The 24,283-nt window shown below is 43.7% G+C and overlaps 1 protein-coding gene across 2 annotated transcripts in view; it reads left to right on the plus strand.

Annotated features, from left to right (window-relative positions):
* ZDHHC15 (zDHHC palmitoyltransferase 15) overlaps nucleotides 1–24,283 on the plus strand; it is a 189,775-nt gene that overhangs the window by 21,614 nt on the left and 143,878 nt on the right. The window contains exon 2 of one of the 2 annotated variants that reach the window (XM_085608240.1): nucleotides 22,869–22,895. The exons of the other annotated variant lie outside the window; for it this stretch is intronic. Within the exon in view, the coding sequence (XP_085464366.1) occupies nucleotides 22,869–22,895 (27 nt within the window). The remainder of the gene's footprint in view (nucleotides 1–22,868; nucleotides 22,896–24,283) is intronic. 2 annotated transcript variants of the gene reach the window in all.

Genomic DNA, 24,283 nt, shown 5'->3' on the forward strand with positions numbered 1-24,283 from the left:
AATCAGATAAATTACATTGCATGTGTTACAATTGGAAAAACCGTTAGAATTGATAACAACATTGTCAAAGGAAAAAGTTTTACCTTCCATCGTACATTCGCACATATTACAGTTGCCACATTTCGCGTGACCAATCAAAGGTGTCAAACCCCAATGCTCATTGAGTGTGAGTGGGGGTGCTGTTTTAGGGATAGCCGCTCTCACTAGATAGTCTTTCAAGTTGAGATTCTTACGAAAAGCAAACAATGGTCGTTCCAGATTAAGTGTACCAACATTTACTGTGGGCCAGTGTTTAAGAATAGACTTGCGAATGGAGTTGGAGATTACAGAAAAGGTGGTTACGCATACTATTCTTTTCATGTCTTTTTTAGGTTTGGGTGACAACAAGACTTCTCTTGGACAGTACCATGCGCGTTTCAAGGAATTACGAACAAGGCGCTTTGGGTAGCCACGGGTTTTCAATTTTTCTGAGTGGACGGATGCCTCTAAGAAATAATCGTCCTTGGAAAAACAATTGCGTATGATACGCAAAAATTGAGAATACGGTAAAGAATCCCTCAGAGCCCTGGGGTGGTTAGTTTCATATCTCAATAATGTATTGCGTTCAGTAGGTTTTCTACATTTAGACGGTGTCGCTGCTATTCAGTGGTAATTTGAGAAACATGTACAGGCACAGTCTGTACGTCCATATTCATTGCCTTCCTTTCTGTATAATGTCCTCACCTCTCAACTGGCCAAGGATTGTACTTTGCGCTACAAGAAATGGGCATTATCTGTAAGGACGGATAATGCCATTGTTATTTTAATATGATTTGTAAAGCGCATGGCTGCCTCAAGGGGCTTCCCAGAGCTAGCACAACAGCTGTGGCATACTGACAGAGATTACAATAACTAAGTTTTAAATTGTTTATGAAACCCTACAAGGAGGTGCAAAGTCTCATAGAAGGAGGAAGAGAGTTCCAAAGTTTGGGCCCCAGAAATGCAACAGGACACCCTCCTTGTGTGGCCAAGTTGACTCAATGAATCTCTGCCAGGTTCTGACTGCCAGAGCTTAGAAAATGGTTGGGAAAATAAGGATGAGCAGGCATCCTTAAAAACGTAGTCCTGATTGAGTCATGGCTTTATGCATGTAGCACAGCACTTTGAATTTAATACATCTGTCTATAGTAAGCCTGTGAAGATTACGAAGCTGAGTGGAAACAGAGACATGTTTCAGGATTTGACACAGAACGCGTACCGCAGCGTTCTGAATAATCTGAAGCCTTTTCACAGATGATTTTGCCACCCCAAGTAAAGTACATTACCATAGTCCAGGGGAGAGATTATCAAGGCCTGAATGATTGACCCTTGGGTAATAGGCAACAGCAGTAAAGTTTTTCTGAGGCATCTAAGAAGGCCACAACAACTAGCTGACAGCTTATTTATTTGATAGTCCATAGTAAGCTTTCTTTCCAGCCAAAATCCAAGATCCTTAACTACCTGATTAGGAACAGGGAGGAGAACACCATTGTGGAGCCCAAAAGTGAGGCTAGTTTCGACCACTAGAAGTTCAGGCTTGCTACCATTAAGTTGTAAACACTTTTTCCCCATTCACCGCACAACCGCAACAAGACATGATCTAAGATTAGACGGCCTGTTATTATTCGCTGAACAAAGAAACAAGACACTCTGTGTGTCATCAGAATAGGAAAAAAGTGAGACCATAAGCCTCCAATGGGCCACCAAAGGGTGGGCGTAAACAATAAACAGCGTGAGGCTCAGATAGGATCCTTGCTGAACCCCATAAAGAAGTTGCTACACTGTGTATGCCTAGAGTTTTAATATAACTTGAAAAGAACAGTCCTGCAAAAAAGAGCGAACCCAAAACAGGGCAGTGTCCTGAATTCAATTTTCTACTAGTCTCCTCAGAAGCATGGAGTAAGATAAAGATTGAAAGTTGCAGTCAACTCCAAAAGGATGAGGGCCGCAGTTTCCTCCTGACCAAAATCATTCTAAGATTCTCTGTCGTCCCCAAGAGACCAGATCTGGTATGCAGTTAGGGATGAAAACCCAATTTGTATGCATGAAGCAGATTGCTGGAATCTAAGTGTAACTAAAATTGCAGTGCTGTCAAGTTGCATAAATGTAATGAAGAGAATGATGTGATAAAAATGTCCTAAAAACGTTATGGCTAATGTAAAGGTACAGTATGATACATAGTAAATACTAACAGCCACTATATCCCCTTCTTTGCAAAATAAAAATAAAAAACACAATCACATGACAAAACTTATATATTTCACTGATAAATTTACCACTCTGCCAACACGTGTTAACTTGCCAGTGTTACTGGAAGATTGTACACCATCTTCCACAACCTTATTAGGAGCAATAATAGATTGTGGAGAGGAGTGTTTCAAATTAACATCAGTAACATCATCCCACATCCAACTCATAGAAGAGGACATGGCAGTGGAATTTTCACCACCACAGCATGTTGAGCTTTTGTTAATATGAACATTATCACATTTAGCCATTCTACTGTGATGCCATACTTTGCCGTCACTTAAATTAGAAGATTTTGACCAGGTAGTAATAACTTGTAACGGTGCAAAGTATTTGTTTTCACCTTTCTTTAATTTGGAAACAAGTTTTACTTTAACCCAAAATCCAAGTTTTACTCTAGCATCTTTGGTACAATGCTTTTTGTCAAAATGAACTTTGTAAGATTCGTGCATTTTCCTTAAATTAGATCAGACAATTGCAGGTGACCACTTGCCACACACTTTCATAGTGTTCCAAGCAACATTGTCTTTTGTAAGAGGTTCTCTGCTCCTCAAAATCCTAGAGGGACTATAACTGGCACCAGTGGGTGTAATTCTATAAGCCCATATAGTGCTAAAAAGTTCTTTTTCCCAATGTTTTCCTGCATTTAAGGAAGCTTGTACACTCCCCATGATAACTCTATTAAAACTTTCTTCAATACCATTCCCAGCTGGGTAATAGACTGGGGTTTTCCTTCCACAAATGCCTTATTTTCTAAAAAAAATGACACATTTTTCTGAGGAAAACTGAGGACCATTGTCACTGAGTATACTTTTGGGAATACCTTCACGTATAAACACATTTTCTACAAAGCTGATGACTTGTTTGGTGTCACAACTTTCTGTAATTTCAATCTCCGGCCATTTAGAATAATTGTCAATGGCCACAAGAATGTGTTTACGGTTACCCTCATCATCTTCAATGGGACCTAACCAATCAATGCTTAAATCTTCCCAGGGATGATCAGGAATAAACCTAGTGCCTAAAGTGGGTCTGAATACACGTTGTGTTTTGTCTGCTTCCTGACAGATAGAGCATTGTTTGGCAAATCTTTTTGCATCTTTATCCATATCTGGCCACCAGTATGACATTTTGATTCTATTTTTCAACTTGAGAATTCCCAAATGACCTTCATGATTGATTTCCAAAATTCTGGAGAGCAACTTCGAAGGAACAATAATCCTTTCTCCTCTGCATATATAATTGGCATTATCAATGGACAATTCATCTTTGATTTCCCACATGGCTCTTAAGTCCTCTTGAAGATAATTTTTGTTAGGCCACCCTTTAATGACAAAATTACACGCTTTGCTCAAAATTTCATCTTGTAAATATTCTGTTTCCCACATTTCCTTAGAGATAGCACTTGCGTCATCGTATACGACCGTTACCTTAAAATCATCCCAATGAGTACACTCTGTATCTTCACAGGGTAAAGGAGATCTGCTGAGGTAGTCAGCTACCTGATTCCTTTTACCATGTAAGTACTCAACCTCGTAAGTAACATCCAATAGTTTCAAACTCATTTTTGCTATTCGAGGTGTAGCTTTAAGTATACCTTCTGAAGTCAATACTTAAAGCAAAGGTTTATGATCAGTACGCTAAGTTAGGTTATGTTATGTTAATAAAATTTATAAAGCGCAACGGTTACCATAAGGTGTCCTGGCACTGAAGTAAATCTAGTACCCCAAACAAACTGTCTAAATTTCTCCATGGACCATACTGTAGCTAACATCTCCTTCTCTATGACAAATTCATTTGTCACTTCTTCACCCTTTTCATTTACTTGTGACAAAACCGTCCCTAGACCCTTACCACTGGCATCAGTGGTAATGATGCTATGAGCAAGATTGTCAAACCCTTTTGGGGAAAGGCAGAAATAAGATTTTGCTTTATTTTCTCAAAATCCTTTTGGAGTTCCATATTCCAAAAGAATTCTTGCTTAACTTTGAGTAATTGCCTCATACTATAGATTTTAGTAGCAACATTTTGTACGAATTTTGAATAAAACTCAGCTAGGCCAAGAAACGAATTTACTTTATCTTTAGATTTGGGTGCAGATGCATTGCTAATTGCTTCAATTAAACTCTTCTTTGGTAAAATGCCATCACCACCAACCTCATGGCCAAAGTAAGTGACTGATTTCATTGCAAATGTGCATTTCTTTAATTCAGCAGTCAAACCTTTCTCAGACAGTTTAATAAGAACAGCTTTCAATCTATTATCAAGTTAATTTTTATTCCGACCCATGAATAAAATGTTGTCCTGGAAATAGGTTACACCATTTTGATTTTTGAACAACTTATGCATTAATCTTTGAAACACGGCAGCAGCCGAAGCAAGGCCGAAAATCATTCGAACAAAATGGTAACACCCAAATGGAGTTATAAAGGCTGTTAAATCCCTACTGCTGTCATGTAACTGAATCTGATGATATGCAGATGTAACATCTATTGTCGAAAACCATTTAATGCCTTTAGATCGTGCCAATAACTGATCTATCTTGGGTAGGGGGAACTTATCCATTATAATATTTTTGTTTAGGTCTCTTAAGTCAATAAATAGTTGCAAACGGCCGTCCGGTTTGCCTGCTACGACTCAGGGAGCCAACCATTCCACACTCTCTACAGGCTCAATTATACCTTTCTTCTCCAGAGCATCTAACTCTGCCATGACACCTTCTATCACACTTATGGGAATATTCCTTGGTTTGTGACATACTTGAATAGCATGATCTTTAAGTACAATTCTGTGTACAAATCCACTTAGTTTCCCAACCTCACCAGAAAAAACACTCAAACTGTTTAATGATATCATTAACTAAACCTTTGTCTCCTTCGTCTAAAAGCATAACCTGGTCATCCATTTTCAGATTAAGAATGATTCCCAGTTCTCCTTGATCAATCCAACCTAGTACAGCTGGCCCTTTTTCTGCAACATATAGTTTACCCAGTGCGCTTCTGTCTTTAAATTTGAAAACTTCTTCAACAAACCCTACCATAGGAATTTTTTCACCTGTGAAAGTTACTGGTTGAATGTCAGGAGGTTTCAACTTTTAGCAAATGTGTTCTCCCAAACTGTACGTTTTATGATAGTGTATGGAGAACCAGAATCGGGTACAATTTGTAAATGTCTTCCCCCAATACTTATATCATAACTGTTGTTTTCCTTGTTGGTACAAACATTCAATACAACATTCTCTGTGTCACACATGTCTTCTATACATAGTATTCCATCTTCACTTGAGGAGTTACTATTTCTCTCAACCTCCTCATTTTTGTCCTCCATGCACCCCACAAACTTCTTCTTACTTCTGTTGATTCTCCTTCTGCAAACTTTTGCAAAATTACCAACAATTTCGCAAAAGGTACATTAAGATGTTATAGCGGGACACCACTTCTAATTGGCAGTGTGGCCTTTATAATCACATCTATAACAAACTGGACGTTTGTCCTCTATATCACTTTTGCCTGAATTTGTAAATTTCTTACCAACCTCTTTGTAGGGCCGTCTATCACTCTTTCTCACATCAGATTTGTTATGTGATACCCTCAATCAAATCAATCGGGAATTGTAAGCACGCTACTCACACGTGAGGGTTTCAAGGCACTGGGGGGGGGGGGGAGGGTTTGGGGCAGCAGTTCCATTTTGCCAAAGAGGCAGGTCTTGAGGGCCTTCCTGAAGGAGTTCAGGGAGGGGGCGCGTTTGATGTCGATCGGGAGCCCATTCCAGGTCTTGGCCACGATGTAGGAGAAGGCTCTTCCCCATGCTTTGACTCAGCGGACACGTGGGGTCTCGGCGAGAACGAGGTTGGTGGATCGGAGATTTCTTTCGGGTACGTGGAAGGTGAGTCTGTCGTTGAGTTATCAGGGTCCGGTGTTGTGTAGGCATTTGTAGGCGTGGGTGAGTATCTTGAAGGTGACTCTCTTCTCGACGGGGAGCCAGTGGAGCTTCCGAAGGTGTTGGGTGATGTGCTCGTGTCGAGGGATACCCAGGACGAGTCTGGTGGTGGTGTTCTGTATCATCTGGAGCTTTAACGTGATTTCTTTGTGTATCAAAAAGTATATGCAAGTGCACGTATTCTTGAGCATGGATCAGTGTGGAGTTCCGCATTTTAACAATTTCTGTTGTGAATATGTGTCTGTCAAAACAAGTAGAGAGCAGTGCAGAAAATAACACTTGGTAAGAAGTCATAAATCAAAGTATTGACTGTCCATTGTGGCAGAGAATGGAAATTATTGATCTTGGAAGAGCCCTTCGGCTAGGCGCCTCGGATACCATTCTCCTTCTGGTTTAGCAGTTCATGTTTCATGTACACACACAAACACATACATACGTTTTAGGCGTTTGTGCGTATAGAATCGGCATAGCGGGTAACTGCGGACTGTTGTCTGATTACGGCGTTGAGGGCATCTTGTGGCAGAATGAGCTACAAGATTTAAGGGTGAGTTCATGATAATAACCCCACAGTGTTTAATAATAGGACAGTTTCTTGCTTGTATCCATGTACATTTGTTTGTATTGCATTGTGTGTATCTTTTGCTGTATTGCAAATTATCCAATTTTTTCAAACACTACTAGTGGGAACAACAGCCAATTAATATTGGCGATGACCTCATTTAGCGTGCATGTATTTATGTTAAGAACCGCTTGAGTGGAATTTTAAGTTGAGCATCTTTAGGGACTGGGTGCTGTTTAACAACATTGCACTCCTCATAGCCTCTGGAAGCAAACTAGGTCACTTTGGGCTCCCAGTTAAGGCAGGTTAGTGGACAGAGACATCCTACCTTTCCTATGACAAGTTGCAGAATCTTGCCACTGGGAAGGAGGGTCGGGGAAGGTCGGAAAGGAGTCCCTCTTACCAACAATGGCAGGTTAGCTCGAGCTGAGTGGCTTCAAAACAGAAAATATCCTGCTGATTGCCAAAGTTTCTACATGTCCTGTTCCAGCCGCAGTACACTGGGGCAGTCGCAGGTCTGTTCAGAGCCCCTCCGATGACCCTGCTGTATTATTGTTCACATCGAGTACAACGATGCTTCTCCTGCGGGCTTGAATCACATCTTCCACCCCCATCCTCCCTGGTCATCCGCTTACAATATGTGATAGTGGTCGTGGAATTTTGAAATTGTGACGGTACAGTCCTAGCTTCTGCTGTTGAGTAGATGTACCCGTGCCCTGCCTGAAAAAGGAGGTTTATGAGAAACATTAAAAAATAGGAGGCATTACTGCCAAGAGAAGAGCTCAGAGGCACGAAGTAGTAACCTTTACAGTGTGGTTTGGAGCTGTTCTCCAAGAAATGACGCTTTAAAGCCATATTCATTGTTCATTTTCTGACAGGAACATATTTAACATTTCATGCGTTGCAGTGACGTCGAGCTTTTTTTACCTGGCAGCACATTTTAACAATTATATTGGCAAAACATTATTGATTCTTAGTGACTACCTTTAGTGCGCTTGCAACGTGCAGGCCCCTCCCATCCAACCCTCCCCCACTGAAAAGACTCATAGGAGAGAGACAACTTTGATTGTGGTTTAGTCAAGGCGTAGACTTCTATGTTTATAACATCGCTTCAGTGACAAAAGAGAACCATAGTTAAATAGAAATTATAGTTATAAGAATACTGGTCATAAGATCAGCACAAAACCAGTGCAAAGATTGTACAAGTAATACAACAATTCTCCTTAGTGCCAGAAGGCCCCTATTCCTTATCCATCGCCCCAGCACTGAACCAAGGGCATCTTGGGGATTATTGGCCAGCATCCCTTAGTGGCAACTTAACCTTAACCTCCGTCTCTCAGAGAGCTGGGCAATACAACACATATACCAGGGCACCTCATAGCGCTCCGTCCTTGCCAGGGTACCTGTCACCAGGCAACTCCTCCCCCCAAATGTTCAGCTCCAGGCATCCCGGGCTACAACAGAAAAGTCCAGAACAACGAAGAGGTCGGCCCCCCTCACGTCTGCCCAGTGCTCTCACAAATCAACACAGGCAAATCGTCCAAATGATTAAACTCTAGGCATCTCATCCAAGTCCAAGCGTCTCGCCTAAAATGTTCAACTCCAGGCATCCCAGGGTAGGGCAGAAAAGGTCCAGGACCACCTGCAGTTCAGCCCCCCTCCTGCCTGTCCAGTGTCCACACAACTTAACACCCCTCCAAGGGGTCAGTACAGTAAATCAGTCCACATTTTTAGGTAGCCCCCTTCTTCTCCTGTTAGAAATTCAGCCTTCCTCTAGAGGTGGGTGGGTGGGATGTGACCTTTGTTTTGGAGGACGGTGGGGAGGAAAAAAAGGGCAGAACCCTTGCCTCTCTACGACTTAAATGTAATAGAGTCTGATCCCTCGCCTCTCGACAACTTAAATGTTCCTATCCTGGGCACCTCCAGATGATACCAGAGCCCTTTTTCGTGGTGAAAACAAACAATGTACTCCCATCCTTGGCTCCTACTTTCCATGGGGCCACTCCACTATTTCCTTGGGGTGTCTGGCTGGGATCCTTCCTGTCAGAGCTTCACGCTTCACCACTCCGAGCCCTGCCTCAAGCAGCCCCGCTCCACACTTTGAATTTTTCTTCCCTAGAGTTGTTGGCAGAAGTTGCAGTTTGTCTTCAGTGATAGTGGGATGCCCTTTGAGGTTGTCTTTCTCAGGAAATTGATGACCAACACTTCTTATGAATCAACATTTGAATCGAGCAGCGAGTTCAGCCACCCTCTTAGGGACAGAACAATGCAAGACAGCAGAAGGCCACCACATGAGATACCATATATTTACTTAACAAAACAATGTGTAGCAAATATAAATCAAATGTCTCTTTTGTCAAAGTGTTGATGTTTGTGTGGATAATTTATCATAAATTATCAACAAGTCTAAAAAAGACACTCTTATTTTATTGTGAAACTGTTGTTTAATGAAGATGAGATAACTTTTGCGTGAGGACTTTTAAGCCTCATAAACAAATGTGTGCTTAGTTTACTGGCAGTCTATGTGCTTGTATTGAGCAGGCTGATGCAGATCAGGTATTCATTGTGCACCGTAAAATAGGTCAGAGCGTATTGGGTGACACGAAACACAAGAGATCCATGTTGAAGTTCAGATCTTAGGCTGAGGTTGGAAGCATGATACGGACTAGGTTCTTTTTGTAGAGTGGTTTCAGATTTCTTTTAAGTAGGCACAAAGTTTCATTTTATTTAACATTTGAAGAAGTATTTTCACGTAAAAACGACGTCTGATGCCTCACACATTAAAAAATCACTGTTGTCTTTTATAACATAATTCCTAGAGCTAGGCATGCAATGGCTGTCCTCTTGCCCAAGGCTTTTCCTTAAGGCCATCTCTACGTTTAATGAAGCATTAACACGCCTTGCTAGTTTTCCAGAGAGAGATGCCCTGGAAGGTTTATACACACCCACGACCCAACACGTTTGTGGATCTTCTTAAACCTTTTCTCCGCCCAGTGCCACCCTCAAAACGATTGCTGATGTACTCATGTCAAGGGCAGGAGTGCATCAGTTTCCAAAGTACACTGATCCAGGAGGGACCCCAAGATTGGTGGGGGTGGAAAAGAAGGGATCTTTCCTGGGCAAAAGAAAATTCCACATTGACCTGCTTGTATGTTTTGTTCATTCCGACTATGTACCCTCTATATCTGTTATGAATATAAAGTCCGGTTTCCTCACAAGAAAATAACTCTCACTAGGCATTATTCTACATTTTGTTTGATTACTGTCTCATATTGAATTTTGAGATCTAAACCTATGTCCTGAAGGGGTAAGTATGCAGAGGGTGTCCTGGGGTTGTATGACGGAACAATGCAGGGAAATACTCTGCATGCCTTTACCACACATTTTGTACCCCGCGTTTGTTTAGTACGCAAATGCTTTCACAAGGTATGCCTTCACTAGGCATTGTATATGTGTGTATATGTATATATATATATATAATCTACTGGCGGTCGTCAGTAGATAGTTATTGTTAGGACCTTTTTTCCATAGGAAATCCGCAACATTCTATTTGGAATAACGTTGGCTTCGATTGACAAATCTTCGCGAAATTTTCCAAACTTTTGGCCAGCTCCGCTCCTACCCTGAAAGCTTCGCGGTGATTTGTCAAGCGGGGGGCTGAGAAAGAAAGGGGGGCTCAAAACGCGTTTTCCCCATGCAATTTCCCATAGGACCTGTTGTCGCAGCTACAGCCCGAACTGCTGAACGGAATTACACCAAATTTGGCAAAGAGGTAGTCCTCAGTTCAGACTCGTGCCTTTTGCTTAAATGGTGTAAATCCGTTCAGTAGTTCCTGAGAAAATTACAGTTAAAAGTACATATATATCTATGGCCGAGGAGGATCCGCGGACCCTCCCCGCACCCAGCGCGCACCCTGCCGTGCACAAGCTGAATGCTAATTGGCTGTCAACACTCCAGATCAGGAAGTGTTGGCAGCCATCTTGTGCCTCGTTAGAACCGAGGCACAAGAAACCTAAAATACAAACGCGGAAAACGCGACAAGGGGGCAGGGTAGAAACACCCTGACCCCCTAGGTCTGCTCAGGGGTTCCCACAAGGACCACCAGGGCCAAAAAAAGAATTAAAAAAAAAAAAAATCAACGCAATTCGCGCACCCAGCACAAATTTAGGCCGAAAATAAAAAAAAAATTCAGCGCGGGCTCCTGCCCTGAATATTCTATTTTGCCCCCGGGGGCCAAATCCCGGGGGCATAATTTTTAAAAAAAGTGTGGGGGGGTCCCAATCGCCCCGACACTGCCCCGGGACCGCCACCCCCAGGGCTCCAAGATTGAATATGCGGAGGGGCTCACGTCCCCCCCGCAGCCCCGGGGACCGCCACCCCCCGGGGCTTCATTAGAAATGGGTGGAGGGGCTCAAAGGCCCCCCCCAAGCCCCGGGGACCGCCACCCCCGGGGCTTTAATTTAATGTATGCGGGGGGCTCATGGCCCCCCGCAGCCCCGGGGACCGCCACCCCCTGGGGCATGTTTGTTTAGGAAAAAAAAAGTGTGGGGGGGCTCGAGCCCCCCCCCCCCACGCCCCGGGGACCGCCTCCTCCCCGGGGCACTAATTATTTAAAATAGGGGGTCCGTTACGGACCCCCAAGCCCCGGGGACCACCACCCCCGGGGCTTAAAATTAAGTGGGAGGGGGGCCGCGAGGCCCCCCTCCTGGAGCCAAAGATGGCCCTGGGGACCGACACCCCTCAGGGCCGGCTCCTGCAGTGTCCCAGGGTGCCCACCCCCGGGACACTGCTGTTTGCAATGGCAGGGTGGGAGCCTCGCGGCTCCCACCCTGCCATTGCAAACTGCTTTGCTTCATTGAAGCGAGAGCAGGGAAACCTGCTCTCGCTTCAATGAAGCAAAGACGATTGCTTTTCCACATGGGGAGCAGCATGTTAGCTGCTCTCCATGTGGAAAAGCTATGCCGGCTCCCGCAGGAAGCGGGGAGCCGGCTGGGACCGTGGGGGGATTGGGACCCCACCACGGTCCCCAACGAGATGGCCAGGCCCCGAGGGATGGGGTCCCCGGGGCCAGTAGTGGCCCAGGAGGGGGGCCACACGGCCCCCCTCCTAAAAATAAATAATTTAAAAAACGGCCCCAGGGGATGGGGTCCCTGGGGCCAAAAGGGGACAAGGCAGCCCCCCTCCGAAAACAAAAATAAAAAAAAAAGGCCATGCCCTGGGGGATGGGGTCCCCGGGGCAAATTATGGCCTCGGGAGGGGAGCCACGCGGCCCCCTACCCGATTTAAAAAAAACAAAAAAAAAAAAATACAAATTGGGGGCAGGCCCTGTGGAATTGAGTCCCCAGGGCCAAAAAATAAGAAAAAGAGGGGGGGCTACACAGCCCCCCTTTTTAAAAAGAAACATTTTTAAAAAAACGGGATCGGGGAGGAGGCCACGCCCCCTCCTTTCATCACTCTGCAAACGCGCCCCCTGGCGCGTTTGCAGAGGGGGAACGACTTCCCCTTCAATACTGGGGGTCCCTGGGGGCCAACTAGCCCACCAGGAACCTCCAGTATGCGCCAGGGGGCTGCGTTGCAGAGAAGTGTAATGAGGTCACGCCCCTTTTTACACCTCTGTGCAACGCAGCTCCCTGGCGCTTACAGGAGGTACCTGGTGGGCTAGTTGGCCGCCAGGGGACCTCAGGATTCAAGGGGACTTAATCCCCCAACTTAAAACACCCCACAGGGCGCGTTTGCACAGTGGTGAAGGTAGGGGGCGGGCCTGAGGTGATACTGTGCAAACACGCCCTGTGGGGCATTTTAAGTTGGGGAATTCATTCCTCTTCAATCCAGAGGTCCCCTAGGGGACAACTAGCCCACCAGGTACCTCCACTAAGCGCCACGGAGCTGCGTTGCAGAGTGTTGTAAAAAGGGGTGTGGCCTCTGAACACCTCTCTGCAACGCAGCTCCCTGGCGCATACTGGAGGTACCGGGTGGGCTAGTTGGCCACCAGGGGACCTCAGGATTCAAGGGGACTAAATCCCCCAACTTAAAACACCGCACGGGGCGCGTTTGCACAGTGGTGTAGGTAGGGGGCGGGCCTGAGGTGAGATCTGTGCAAATACGCACTGTGGCGCGTTTTACGTTGGGGAAATTAATTCCTCTTCAATCCTGAGGGTCCCTGGGGACCAACTAGCCCACCAGGTACCTCCAGTAAGCGCCACGGAGCTGTGTTGTAGAGTGTTGTAAAAAGGGGCGTGGTCTCTGAATACCTCTCTGCAATGCAGCTCCCTGGCGCATACTGGAGGTACCTGGTGGGCTAGTTGGCCCCCAGGGGACCTCAGGATTGAAGAGGAATTAATTCCCCAACTTAAAACGCGCCACAGGGCGTGTTTGCACACGTCCCCTCAGGCCCCTCCCCCTTCCTTCACCATTGTACAAATATTCCTCTAAAATCAGCCGAACTACGAATTCCGATTTACTCACCTATTATCAGGAGAGAACACAGGGCTGCATCTTTTAGCCCAGCACTGACCCTGAAAAGTAATTCTAAGTGTACTTACCAGTAACTTGTATTTCCTTCCATAGGAATCCATTGTGTGGTTTTCACCAGAAAAGGTTCAAAGTGTCTATTTTCACAAACTAAAAATATTCCTAAAAAATCGGCTGTATGACTTAAACACATTCTTTAAACTGTTTACAGGAGGTTAGCCAGTGCTGGATCCAGGATCCACCACTGAGTAAGAAAAAGTAACGATAACACTACTTACCTGCTAAGTGAATTTTCTGCCATAGGATAACATTGGTGATTCTATGGGAAAAAGTTTCAAAGTGTCAAGTTTTAAAATACAATAATATTCCTTAAAAATTACTACTGTAACCAAAGCGCTTTTGCTCAACGGTTTACAGGAGATGTCCAAGGACTGAATCTAGGATCCAGTCCTGTGGTTAGAACAGTAATCCATAAAGTAACTAATTGCATTTAACTAGAAATTCACATTGAGCTCAATGTTGCTTTGTGTTTGAAATTGTGTTGCCCATTGCAACAACTGTAACTACTGTACTTAAGTCTGTTGCCTATTTGCCAAGTATTTAAACTAAAGTAATTCATTCTGAGAAAGTATATTTTGTATTGTAATGTATAATGTAATTATAATGTAATTTAAAAAAAATATCTAAAAATAAATAGTTTAAAAAATGTAGTAAATCATTATAAAAAAAATCAGTATAGCAATTAATACATTCAAAATTGTCATTTACAAAACCTTTGAAATTCACTGAAAAAAACATAGGTTTCAGCCCTGATATAGTCAGGAATTAGCATTTAAAAAACCTTTGAAATTCACTGAAAAAACCAAAGGTTTCAGGGGCGTTATAGTTAGGAATTGGCATTTAAAAAACCTTAGAAATTCACTTAAAAAACCATAGGTTTCAGGGGCGTTATAGTTAGCTGGACATTTCCCTCGTACAAAACCCTAGAAATTCCCCCGTTATAGTTAGTTCAGCTAACTATAACTTGCGCCCCCGCAATGTACTGCTGATGACGTCACATATTACATCTCTCATGACATGGTCAGTGACATCACTGATGACATCACTGATGACATCTGAAATGACATCACTGATGACGTCATCCATGTGATAAATTAGTGCATCTTCTCACACCCTTTGATATACTCAATCAAAATTTCAGACGTCCATTCTCAAAACCATAGATAATCCAATACCAATAACTACATACCCACTCATTGACTCTTGGATCTACAGACACATCCACTCCCTCACCTGTACAGTCACCCATACTTGCAGTCACTCAGTACAGGACTATCATATGCATTTATACACCTACATAGACACTCACACTCCACCAATCATCCATAGAGGTACTCTCACACCTAGTCAGTCATGCAAATAATTAATCACACTCCCATTTACTCACCTATGCAGTTATACACACACAAGTTCACTTACTCATAAAAATAGTACCACATTCTTACGCTCTTATACAGTCACTGATACAAGCACACACTCATCCATACAGCCACTCTCACAATCACACACTCACATATACCCACTTATATACTCTTACACACATATATACTGCCTTTCACATATGTAGTTACTCACACATGTACCACTGAGATATACATTCAATCACTAACACACCCATACATACACTCACCCAACCATACAGTCCATCACAGATGCACTCTTAAAACCATGCACCCATAGAATCACCCACTTACACATGTATGCACAGAGTCACACACACCCCACCCACACAAACACTCAGGCACCCATACAGATACTCAGACAACCAATCAATAACCCATAGAGACACTCATATAGCCATTCACAAAACCATGCAGCCGCTTATACACCAACAGACAGATACTGACATTCACACAGTTTAGTCACTAGTCTGCAGTAAGATACGTTTAATGACTCACTTACAGTCAGTCACGCACCTACTAAATCATCCATTCACACAGTTATACACCCACTCATTCTTCCATAGGTTTTCCCCTATATATATATTAAACATATTTAAAATTTACAGAAACACACACTCACTGGATGACGTCATCAGTGATGTCATCAGTGATGTCACTGACCATGTCATGAGTGATGTAATATGTGACGTCATCAGCAGTGCACTGCGGGGGCGCGAGTTATAGTTAGCTGAACTAACTATAACGGGGGAATTTCTAGGGTTTTGTACGAGGGAAATGTCCAGCTAACTATAACGCCCCTGAAACCTATGGTTGTTTAAGTGAATTTCTAAGGTTTTTTAAATGCCAATTCCGAACTATAACGCCCCTGAAACCTTTGGTTTTTTCAGTGAATATATATATAAACAATGTATTTGTGGGGGGAGACCCCTACACTCCTGAACTTACCGTAAATGCGTGGTAAAGGCTTACGTTGTAAAAACATATGCGTTCTAAAGACGTGTGGTAGAAAATGTGTGGTAAAGGCACAATGTAGTAAAAACCTAATTGTAAAGGTTGTTTTCCGTGTCTTGGCTGCTCAGCTACAATGTAAAAGTGTCCGTACCATAGGACATTGAGGTGCTACCCCCTGGTCCTGCACAGTATCCTTCTTCTGGACTAAGTATCAGGTTATGGCCGTGAATGTAATTAATTCCTTACTGAGGTTGGGAACTTTTTGGACCCATATTTCAATAGGTGCATTGTTTTTGAGAGCCACTTCTTGCTGTTCAACTTCGTGTTTTTTACACTTAGTAGAGCATTTCACCTACCCCCTTCCTGATCATCCTAAAGGGTCCCGGTTTTAGTCTCTTGATATACTAGTCATGGAATATGCACGGTCAGAGATCAGTGCCTAAAGAGTACCATATGGAAAGACTGACCACAAAACTGAACCTCACCTCTCACCCGCCCCCACTAAATCATATTCATTCACAACGCATCCCTCCTCAAAAGGTGAGTTAACACCTGTATGAAGCAAGCAAATACCACTGTGCTGTTCAAAAGACCTATATACGGCCCTGGTATATGAGACAACGAAGGGGTAAGTTCCAACATTCTAGAATTAGGTTGAAGTCTGGAAATAGAAGTCACTAGAGAAATTGAGGATTACAAAATATTTATGCTACTTCTGTCATCCGAACTTCATGCCTTTGAGAGGAATAGAGGCAGCAATAGTAAATATATGTGAGAGCCGGCTCATCCCCATGTACGAAGGACACGAGGCAGCCTTGGTTTTACTAGTGTCCACTCGACGGTCTTAGAGACAGTAGATCACACCATCTTTATAGGATGTCTGGAAGAGTGGATGGGAATTCTGAGGTGTACATTTAGGTAGAAACATTTGTTCTTACTTAACCATAGTCAACAAACTTGATGAGTCTTCTAGACCAAAGGTTCCTAACAGCATCCTATAGATAGATAGATAGATAAAGAGAGACAGCTTTTTGTAAATATTTTTTTTATAGTTAGGATTCCCAGAGATAGGAATTTCTTAGATTTTTGCTTGCTAATAACTTTTTTCCTGTTTGATGAATCTTTATAAAACTGTGTAGACTTATTATTTTTTTCTACTATGGCTGACGGTGCAAAGTTTTGTGCTGTTTAGTTAAGTGGGTGACAAAGAAAAACAGGAGGAACTCAAAACACATTTTTCCACTAGTGCATTTTCCATAGACTTTCTTAGACATAGTGACAAAATGTCTGAACGGATTTACAATATATTTTGCAGGGATATAGATTATGGTGTGGAAAGGGTAATTTTTTTTATCTGATTTGAATTTGTTCAGTAGTTTTTAAGTAATATGGGGCAAAAACCCAGTTATATATTGAGTCGCAGTATACCGTGGCATATAGTGACAACGAAAAGCAGAATTATCAAACAAAGCCCTTACAAAATAAAAAGGAAGCCATATTGTTCTGACCACAGTTTGCATTTGCTCTCGTGTTTTAATGTGAATACTAGATTATTAGTCTTTTTGTAAGGCATGAGACAGTTGAGCAAACTCTGTAGACGTGCGGAAAATTATTTGTATTGATTTTATATGTTTTTAAAAAGTTTACATGTACCGCAGTACTTTCTTGAGATTATTGAGAAAGGTCCACGATACCACTAAAATGTAATTTTTTAAAATGTAAATAAAATGTATAGAGGTGAGTAAATGTATAGAGATCAGCACCTTGTGACCCTACCGAGTGAGTAGTTTCGTTATAGAACCTTGATTGATTGACTAATTGAGTAGAGGGACGAGTTATAGTTAATTTAGTCTGGCTACTGAGGTGAGACTACACCATTCTACTCTACGCCATTGCACTCTATGCCACTCTGCTCTTCTCTGCACCACACTAGTCTACGCAACAGCACTGTATGCCAATCTACTCTACTGTGCACCACTGCACTCTACACCTCTATACTGTGCACAACTGCACTCTAAGCCACTCTACTCTACATAACAGCATGCTACACCACTCTAATCTACTCTGCGGCATTCTAATCTACTCTGCACCACTCTACTCTATGCCTCCCTACTCCAATCTACTCTGCACCGCTCTACACCACTCCTCTCTATTCCACTGCACTCTACTCTGTGCCACTGCACTCTGCAGCACCCTACTCTTTACCACTCTGCTATACACCACTCTATGCCATGCACTCTATGCCACTCTACTCTGTGCCTCTCTACTCCACACCCCTGCACTCTATGCCACTGTACTCTGTTCTGCACCACTCTACGCCTCTGCACTCTACTCTGCACCACTGCACTCTGTCACTCTTCTGCATCACTGTACTTTACTACACTCTACTTTACTCTGCAAAATGCTACTCTGCGCTATTGCCCTCCACAACACTCTACTCTACTTTGCACCACTCTTCGCCCCTCTACTCTGCACCAATGCACTTAACACCACTCTACTCTACTTCACACTACTCTACGCCACTGCATTATACACCATTACACTTTACACCAGTCTATACAATTATAATGATATTGTCACTTGTAAAGCGCGTGGTTACTTTACGTGAAGTGTCCCAGTGCTAGGAAGCTGAGTACCGTAACAACCAAGTTTTCAGTTTTTTTCTGAAAATCAATTCAGCGTGAGCCTGCCACTGCACCCTACTCTGCACCACTCTACTCCACTGCACTCTACCCCAGTGCACTATACGCCACTTTACACTACAGCCCTGTATGCCACTCTGCTCTACCACCCTGCTTTGTGTCACTGTACTTCACGCCACTGCACTCTACTCTACTCTACACCACTCCACTGTAATGTATGTCATATAATCTACGGCGCTGAACTCTGTACCACTCTACTCTGCAGTACTCTACGCCACTCCTCTGTCTGCCACTGCACTGTACGCCACAGCCAGGGTTTAATTTGTGAGCAAGAGTGCTTGTGCCCGAAGCTCTGATCAGAAGCAGACGGCCAATGCAATTAAATGTTGGCACGTTAAATACCAAGGCTGGTAGTCTTTAATCCGCTTCCAGGCAATCCCTGTCCCTTTTCCATGCTCTTGCAGTTCCTGCTTTATCTCTTTGTGATGGTTTTGCCGTCTTTCTCTTCCTTTGTGTTTACATTTTTTTTGTACTTTCGCTCTGTTGCATTCAGCAAATATTTGACGTGGCAAAATAAGTACTGGTCACCAAAAATATGCGCCTGTGGCTGCCACTGACACTCACCGGCTCAAATTAAGCACTGCCCACAAATCTGTATACCACTCTGCTCTATGCCATTGCATTATACGCCACTCCACTGTACTCTGCAGCACTCTACTCCACTGCCCTCTACCCTACAACGCTACTTTACTCTACTCTACATGACTCTACCCTACTACAGTGTACACTACTACACTCAACACCAGTCTACTCTAGTCTACACCACTTTATTGTACTCCACGGCACTCTACTCTGCACCACTGCTCTCTACACCAGTCCACTCTACTGTAATCCACTCCACTCTGCCAATTTACGCCACTCCACAATACTGTGTGTCACTCCACTCTATGCTAATGCACTCTTCGCTACTGTGATCCTCTCTGCACCACTGTACTGTACACCACTGCCCTCTATGCCATTCGACCGTACTCTGCACCACTACACTATATGCTACTGCACTCTATGACACTCTGCAGTACACCACTCTACCCTACGTCACTGCATTCTATGCCACTTTAATAATAATAATAAAGGACATTTGTGAAGCGCACAGCTACCTCGAGCGAGGTGTCCTGTCACTAACGCGGAAGACAGTAGAGAAGAGGGACAAGGCAGCTAATCTCTTAGCTTAAAGAGCCAGTTTTTCAAAGTCTTTCTGAACTCCTGCTCCGAGTTTAACATGTGTAAGTGCGGTGGCAAGTCATTGCACATTTTGGTGGTTCCCACTAAAAACAATCTGCCCCCCCTGCCTAGTTTTGGGGAAGCGAGGGACAGTGAGGTAGCCTTGGTGATTGGATCTTAAGGACCGCTCCTGGTGGTATGGGCAAAGTCTCTTCCTCAGATAGCAAGGGCCCCTGCCCTGGTTGGCACGAAACACAATTGTTAGGGCCTTGAATTCAATCCTTCTTGCGACTGGGAGCCAATGGAGTTGTTTGAGATGTGGAGAGATGTGACTGCACCAGTCTCTGTATACCACACCACTACACTCAGGCCACTCTACGCCACTTATCTCCACTCTGCACCACTCTACTGTAGGGTGCTGCATTGTACAACACTGCACTCCAGTTCACTCTACTCTATTTTGCACCATTCAACTCTATTCCACTGCAATCTATGCCTCTGTACTATACACCACTACGTTGTACACAACTCTTTTCTATGCTAGTGCACTCTACGCCACTCTATTCTACACCACTGTACTCTACGCCACTTCACTGTTCACCACTGCACTAAATGCCACTCCGCACCACCCTGCTCTGTGCTGCTGTACTTCACTGCTGTCACCAGCAAGCACTGACCACAGCTCTTTATACCGGTCTACTCTATGCCACAGCACTCTGCGACACTCCACTGTACCCTGCACCACTCTATTCCACTGCACTCTACCCAAGTGCACTATACCACACTCCACTCTGCACTACTGTACACCACTGCACCGTATTTCACTTCACTACAGACCACTCTACTCTACTCTGCACTACTCTACACTGCTGCACTACTCTACACTGCTGCACTCCGTACTACTGCACTCTACTCTGCACCACTCTACTCTGCACCACTGCACTGTACACCAGTCCACTCTACTTCTCTATTTGACACTCCACTCTACTCTGTGCCACTCCACTCTACACCAATCTGCGCCACTCTGCCACTCCACTCTATGCCTCTCTGCTCTGCTCTGCTGTACAACACTGCACTCTATGCCACTCTAGTGTACTCTGCACCACTCTACTCTACACCATTGCACACTACGCCATTCTACTGTACTCTGCACCACTCTACTGTACGCCACTGCACTCTACAACACTCTACGCCACTGCACTCTATGCCATTCTACTCTACACCACTCTACTCTACGCCACTGCACTCTACGCCACTGCACTTTTCTCCAATGTGCTCTTCTCTGCACAACTCTACTGTACGCAACTGCATTCTACGCTGCTCTACTCTGCAACATTGCACTCTATGCCACTCTACACCACTGCACTCTGCTCTGCACAACTCTACTGTACGCCACTGTACTCTACGCCACTCTTCTCTACTCTGCACCACTCTACACTACTGCATTCTATTGTACTCTACACCACTCTACACCACTGTGCTACTAAACTCTACAACACTGCACTCTGTGCCACTCTACTCTGCACCACGCTACGCCACTGCACTCTATGCCACTGCACTCTGCACCACTCTTTGCCACTGCACTCTACGCCATTTTACTCTACTCTGCGCAACTCTGCACTTCCGCACTGTACACCACCTCACTCCACGGCACTCTACTCTGCACCACTCTGCTCTATGCCACTGCATTCTACACTGCATCACACCACTGCACTTTATGCCACTGCACTCTACACCAGTCTACTCTGCTCTACACCACTCCACTGTACTCCATGCCAATCCACACCTTTCTAAGACACTCTACACCATTCTACTCTGTGCCACTGTACTCTACAGATTGTGTTTTCAGGGCCTTTAATTTGTGTTTTTCGATGTATATGTAGAAATCATGTGGCAAATAAAAGCCCTTTTTTGATTAAGCGTGTCCTCTGAAATTTCGAGAGGAGGGCACACCTACGTCAGGAGTAAGATGCCACTACTCAACAATAGAGATTTGTGAACTGGGCTCTCAGTTTGACTGAGCCCTGAGATCTTTGCTGGCAGAGCTTTGAGGATTACAGTCAAGAGCTTTCAGGACCACGAAAAATAAAATGGTCAGGGCAATCAACTCTTTTCTGTCCAGTTTAAGATTACCTAGCAAGCTCCTTCCGACATTTGTTCCATTAAGTTCATTTTTATAGTGAACTGTTGTGCTGACCTTTGACACACTCGGTAATAAGAATTAAAAACGCCATGTTTCGAATCGTACTGAAAAATATGTCAAGTTGGCACAAAATATTAACTTTCAATTCTTCAATGACCCGTTCTTCAGACTACATTTAAAAATACATTTTTAAAAATATTTGTGAATGAATAAGAGACGCAGAAAAGTTAGCATTCAAATCAAATGCAATTTGGAGAAACAAACGAACTTTGCTAAACATTTATTCCCCAGAGAGGCTCACTTGCTACCAGCGTTGGCGAAGCTTATATCTCTGGCCTTGCCAAGCCTGTAATGCTTGTGCAAGCATGCAATAGGCAAAGTTTAAAAGTAAAAAAATACAGCAGCCTAAGGATTGCAATTGTTTGCAATAAAAGTTTTTTTAAAAAAAATACGCATTACAGCGGTAATATTGCTCTACAAAACCTGGCACTGAAGTGCACCACGTTTTGACCCATTGTGCACAATTTGCAAACAAAATGCCTCGCTCACAGGAAAGAGAGCTAGTGGCTAAAGGGGGCTGATCCCATGTTACATGCTATTTTGGCGTCGAAGTCAATTGTGAATGATTATTAATTAGACCAATGGATATAGAGGGCCGATCACAGACACACACACATACCCTCCCCCCCCTCTATTACCGTTGTCGAGTGTTGGGAGGGTGCTTGACTCAGGAGAAGCTGAAGTTTCGAGTGAGTCATGATTTCCTGCCTCAACAGTTTGTTTGTGATTTTATCACTGTTGAAAATGTCTGTCAGCCATCTCCAAACTGTAAGGTGAACTTAAAAATAAAAACCGAAATGGGTGCCAGGGCAACATTATGCAGACATACACACTGGCCACCATGCTTTTTCTTTCAGAAACCCCAATCCAAGATGGCCGTTCATGCTCATCAATACAACAGCTTCCATCTTTCTGAAAACAAAAACCATTCCTAGATGGCCTCCAGTACATGAATCTGGCTCTAGGGACCAATCAAATTTATTTATATACTTCTTTACTGTTGCAAATCTTGTGGTTTAAACTGAAGTGCTTTATATCTGAATCTTCTAGTTTTTGCTTCTATTGTAAGGAGTGTCTAGAAGAAATTGATGAGTGCAAAACACATCGTTTTAAGGGATGTGTAATAAAGACTGTTTCTTTTTGGTTTTTTGCAGTGACGTTGGTGAATCCTCTAGAAAAAGGTAATCCCCTTTCTGCGACCGAAACAAAATTAAATGTGATTTCAATACGTTTTGTTAAAAACACTCTTGAAAGTTATGTTCTAATGTTACCTGACACCCGCCAGGCTTTTTTGCATCTTCACCAACTCCCCCACACCGTGCTGGTCCTGTCACCAAGATGCAGGCAGGTTCCTCTATATTTGATGGTACTGGTCGCTAATCCAAAGATACTGGGAAAAGGTTCTGGAACACATTAAAGGCACTCTGGGCTACGCCATCCTGGCAGATCCTGCTGCCCTGATCCTTGGGCTGCCCACGTGGACTGGGCAGTAATCTGAATCATTTCCGGAGCCACGAAACGACGACTTGCATTTTCTGGAAGAATGTTGAGCCCCTCTCTATAGCAGTGTGGTTCCAGAGATTGTGGCAAACATTGGCCATGGAATGCATAACTGAACACCCTCTCCTTCACCACAAGAAATGTTCCCATCTTTGGCACCCGCTAATAGAGTATCTTTCCAAACTGGAATTCTTATGCTTCAGTCCCCCTAGGTATAGCAAAACCGTCGGTCCTGGACCAATGTATATACAAATTGAATTGTTCAATATTTTTAGTTTGAAAGACACATTACAATTGCATATGATTTGCAAATGGTCATATAGGACATATGAATTCCACAAAAGAAAATAGACACAATAAGCACACACTCAACAAATACAATGGCACTGATTGATTCAAGGTACAGGTACAGGTACTCCTTAGCTGTATAAATTGTCATATTCAATAAATCTAATATTCATTAGATATAAAGGTTGCTCCAAAGAGGGAGGGAAAAGAAGATGTGCTCATGTGTGAGACAGATAAAGTAGAGAGAAAAGGGGATTCAAAATTACATCCAAGCAAGACTTAGTTGTAATAAATTTTAAACCGGGGAATGGCTTTAGTTTGTATTAAGACCAGTTCCTTATTAGGGCCTGCCCCATATAGGTTGTTTCAGATATTGTTCATATTTCTTTCAAACGAGGTGCACAGAGAAACATCATCTGTGAAATGGACAGACTGGGGAAAGGAAGGGGTACAGGCCCACGTGCGGGGTGAATGTCCACGTTTCGACCCTGGTACATTGAGAGCAATTCACAACCTCAGCTGACGGGTCTTCATCAGGACAGGGGAGGAAGGGGCAACCTATGTTAGGTGTAAGTAGGTATGGTCTGGTCACTGCCCCCAAATGGTGGGTAGTCCATATGAAAATTAAGGTGTCACATGTATGGAATATCGAATGCTACCAGCTCCTTGTTAAGGGTGAATCAATCGCCCAAGGTCGATCCTAATCCAACGTTCAGGAGCTGCCCGCGCCAGCCGTGTCTTTGTTCCAGGCACTTGTGCTCTTGTGCCTGGAACAAAGACA

The sequence above is a fragment of the Triturus cristatus genome, chromosome 5_2 (genome assembly GCF_964204655.1).
Source record: "Triturus cristatus chromosome 5_2, aTriCri1.1, whole genome shotgun sequence".
Classification (NCBI taxonomy): domain Eukaryota; kingdom Metazoa; phylum Chordata; class Amphibia; order Caudata; family Salamandridae; genus Triturus; species Triturus cristatus.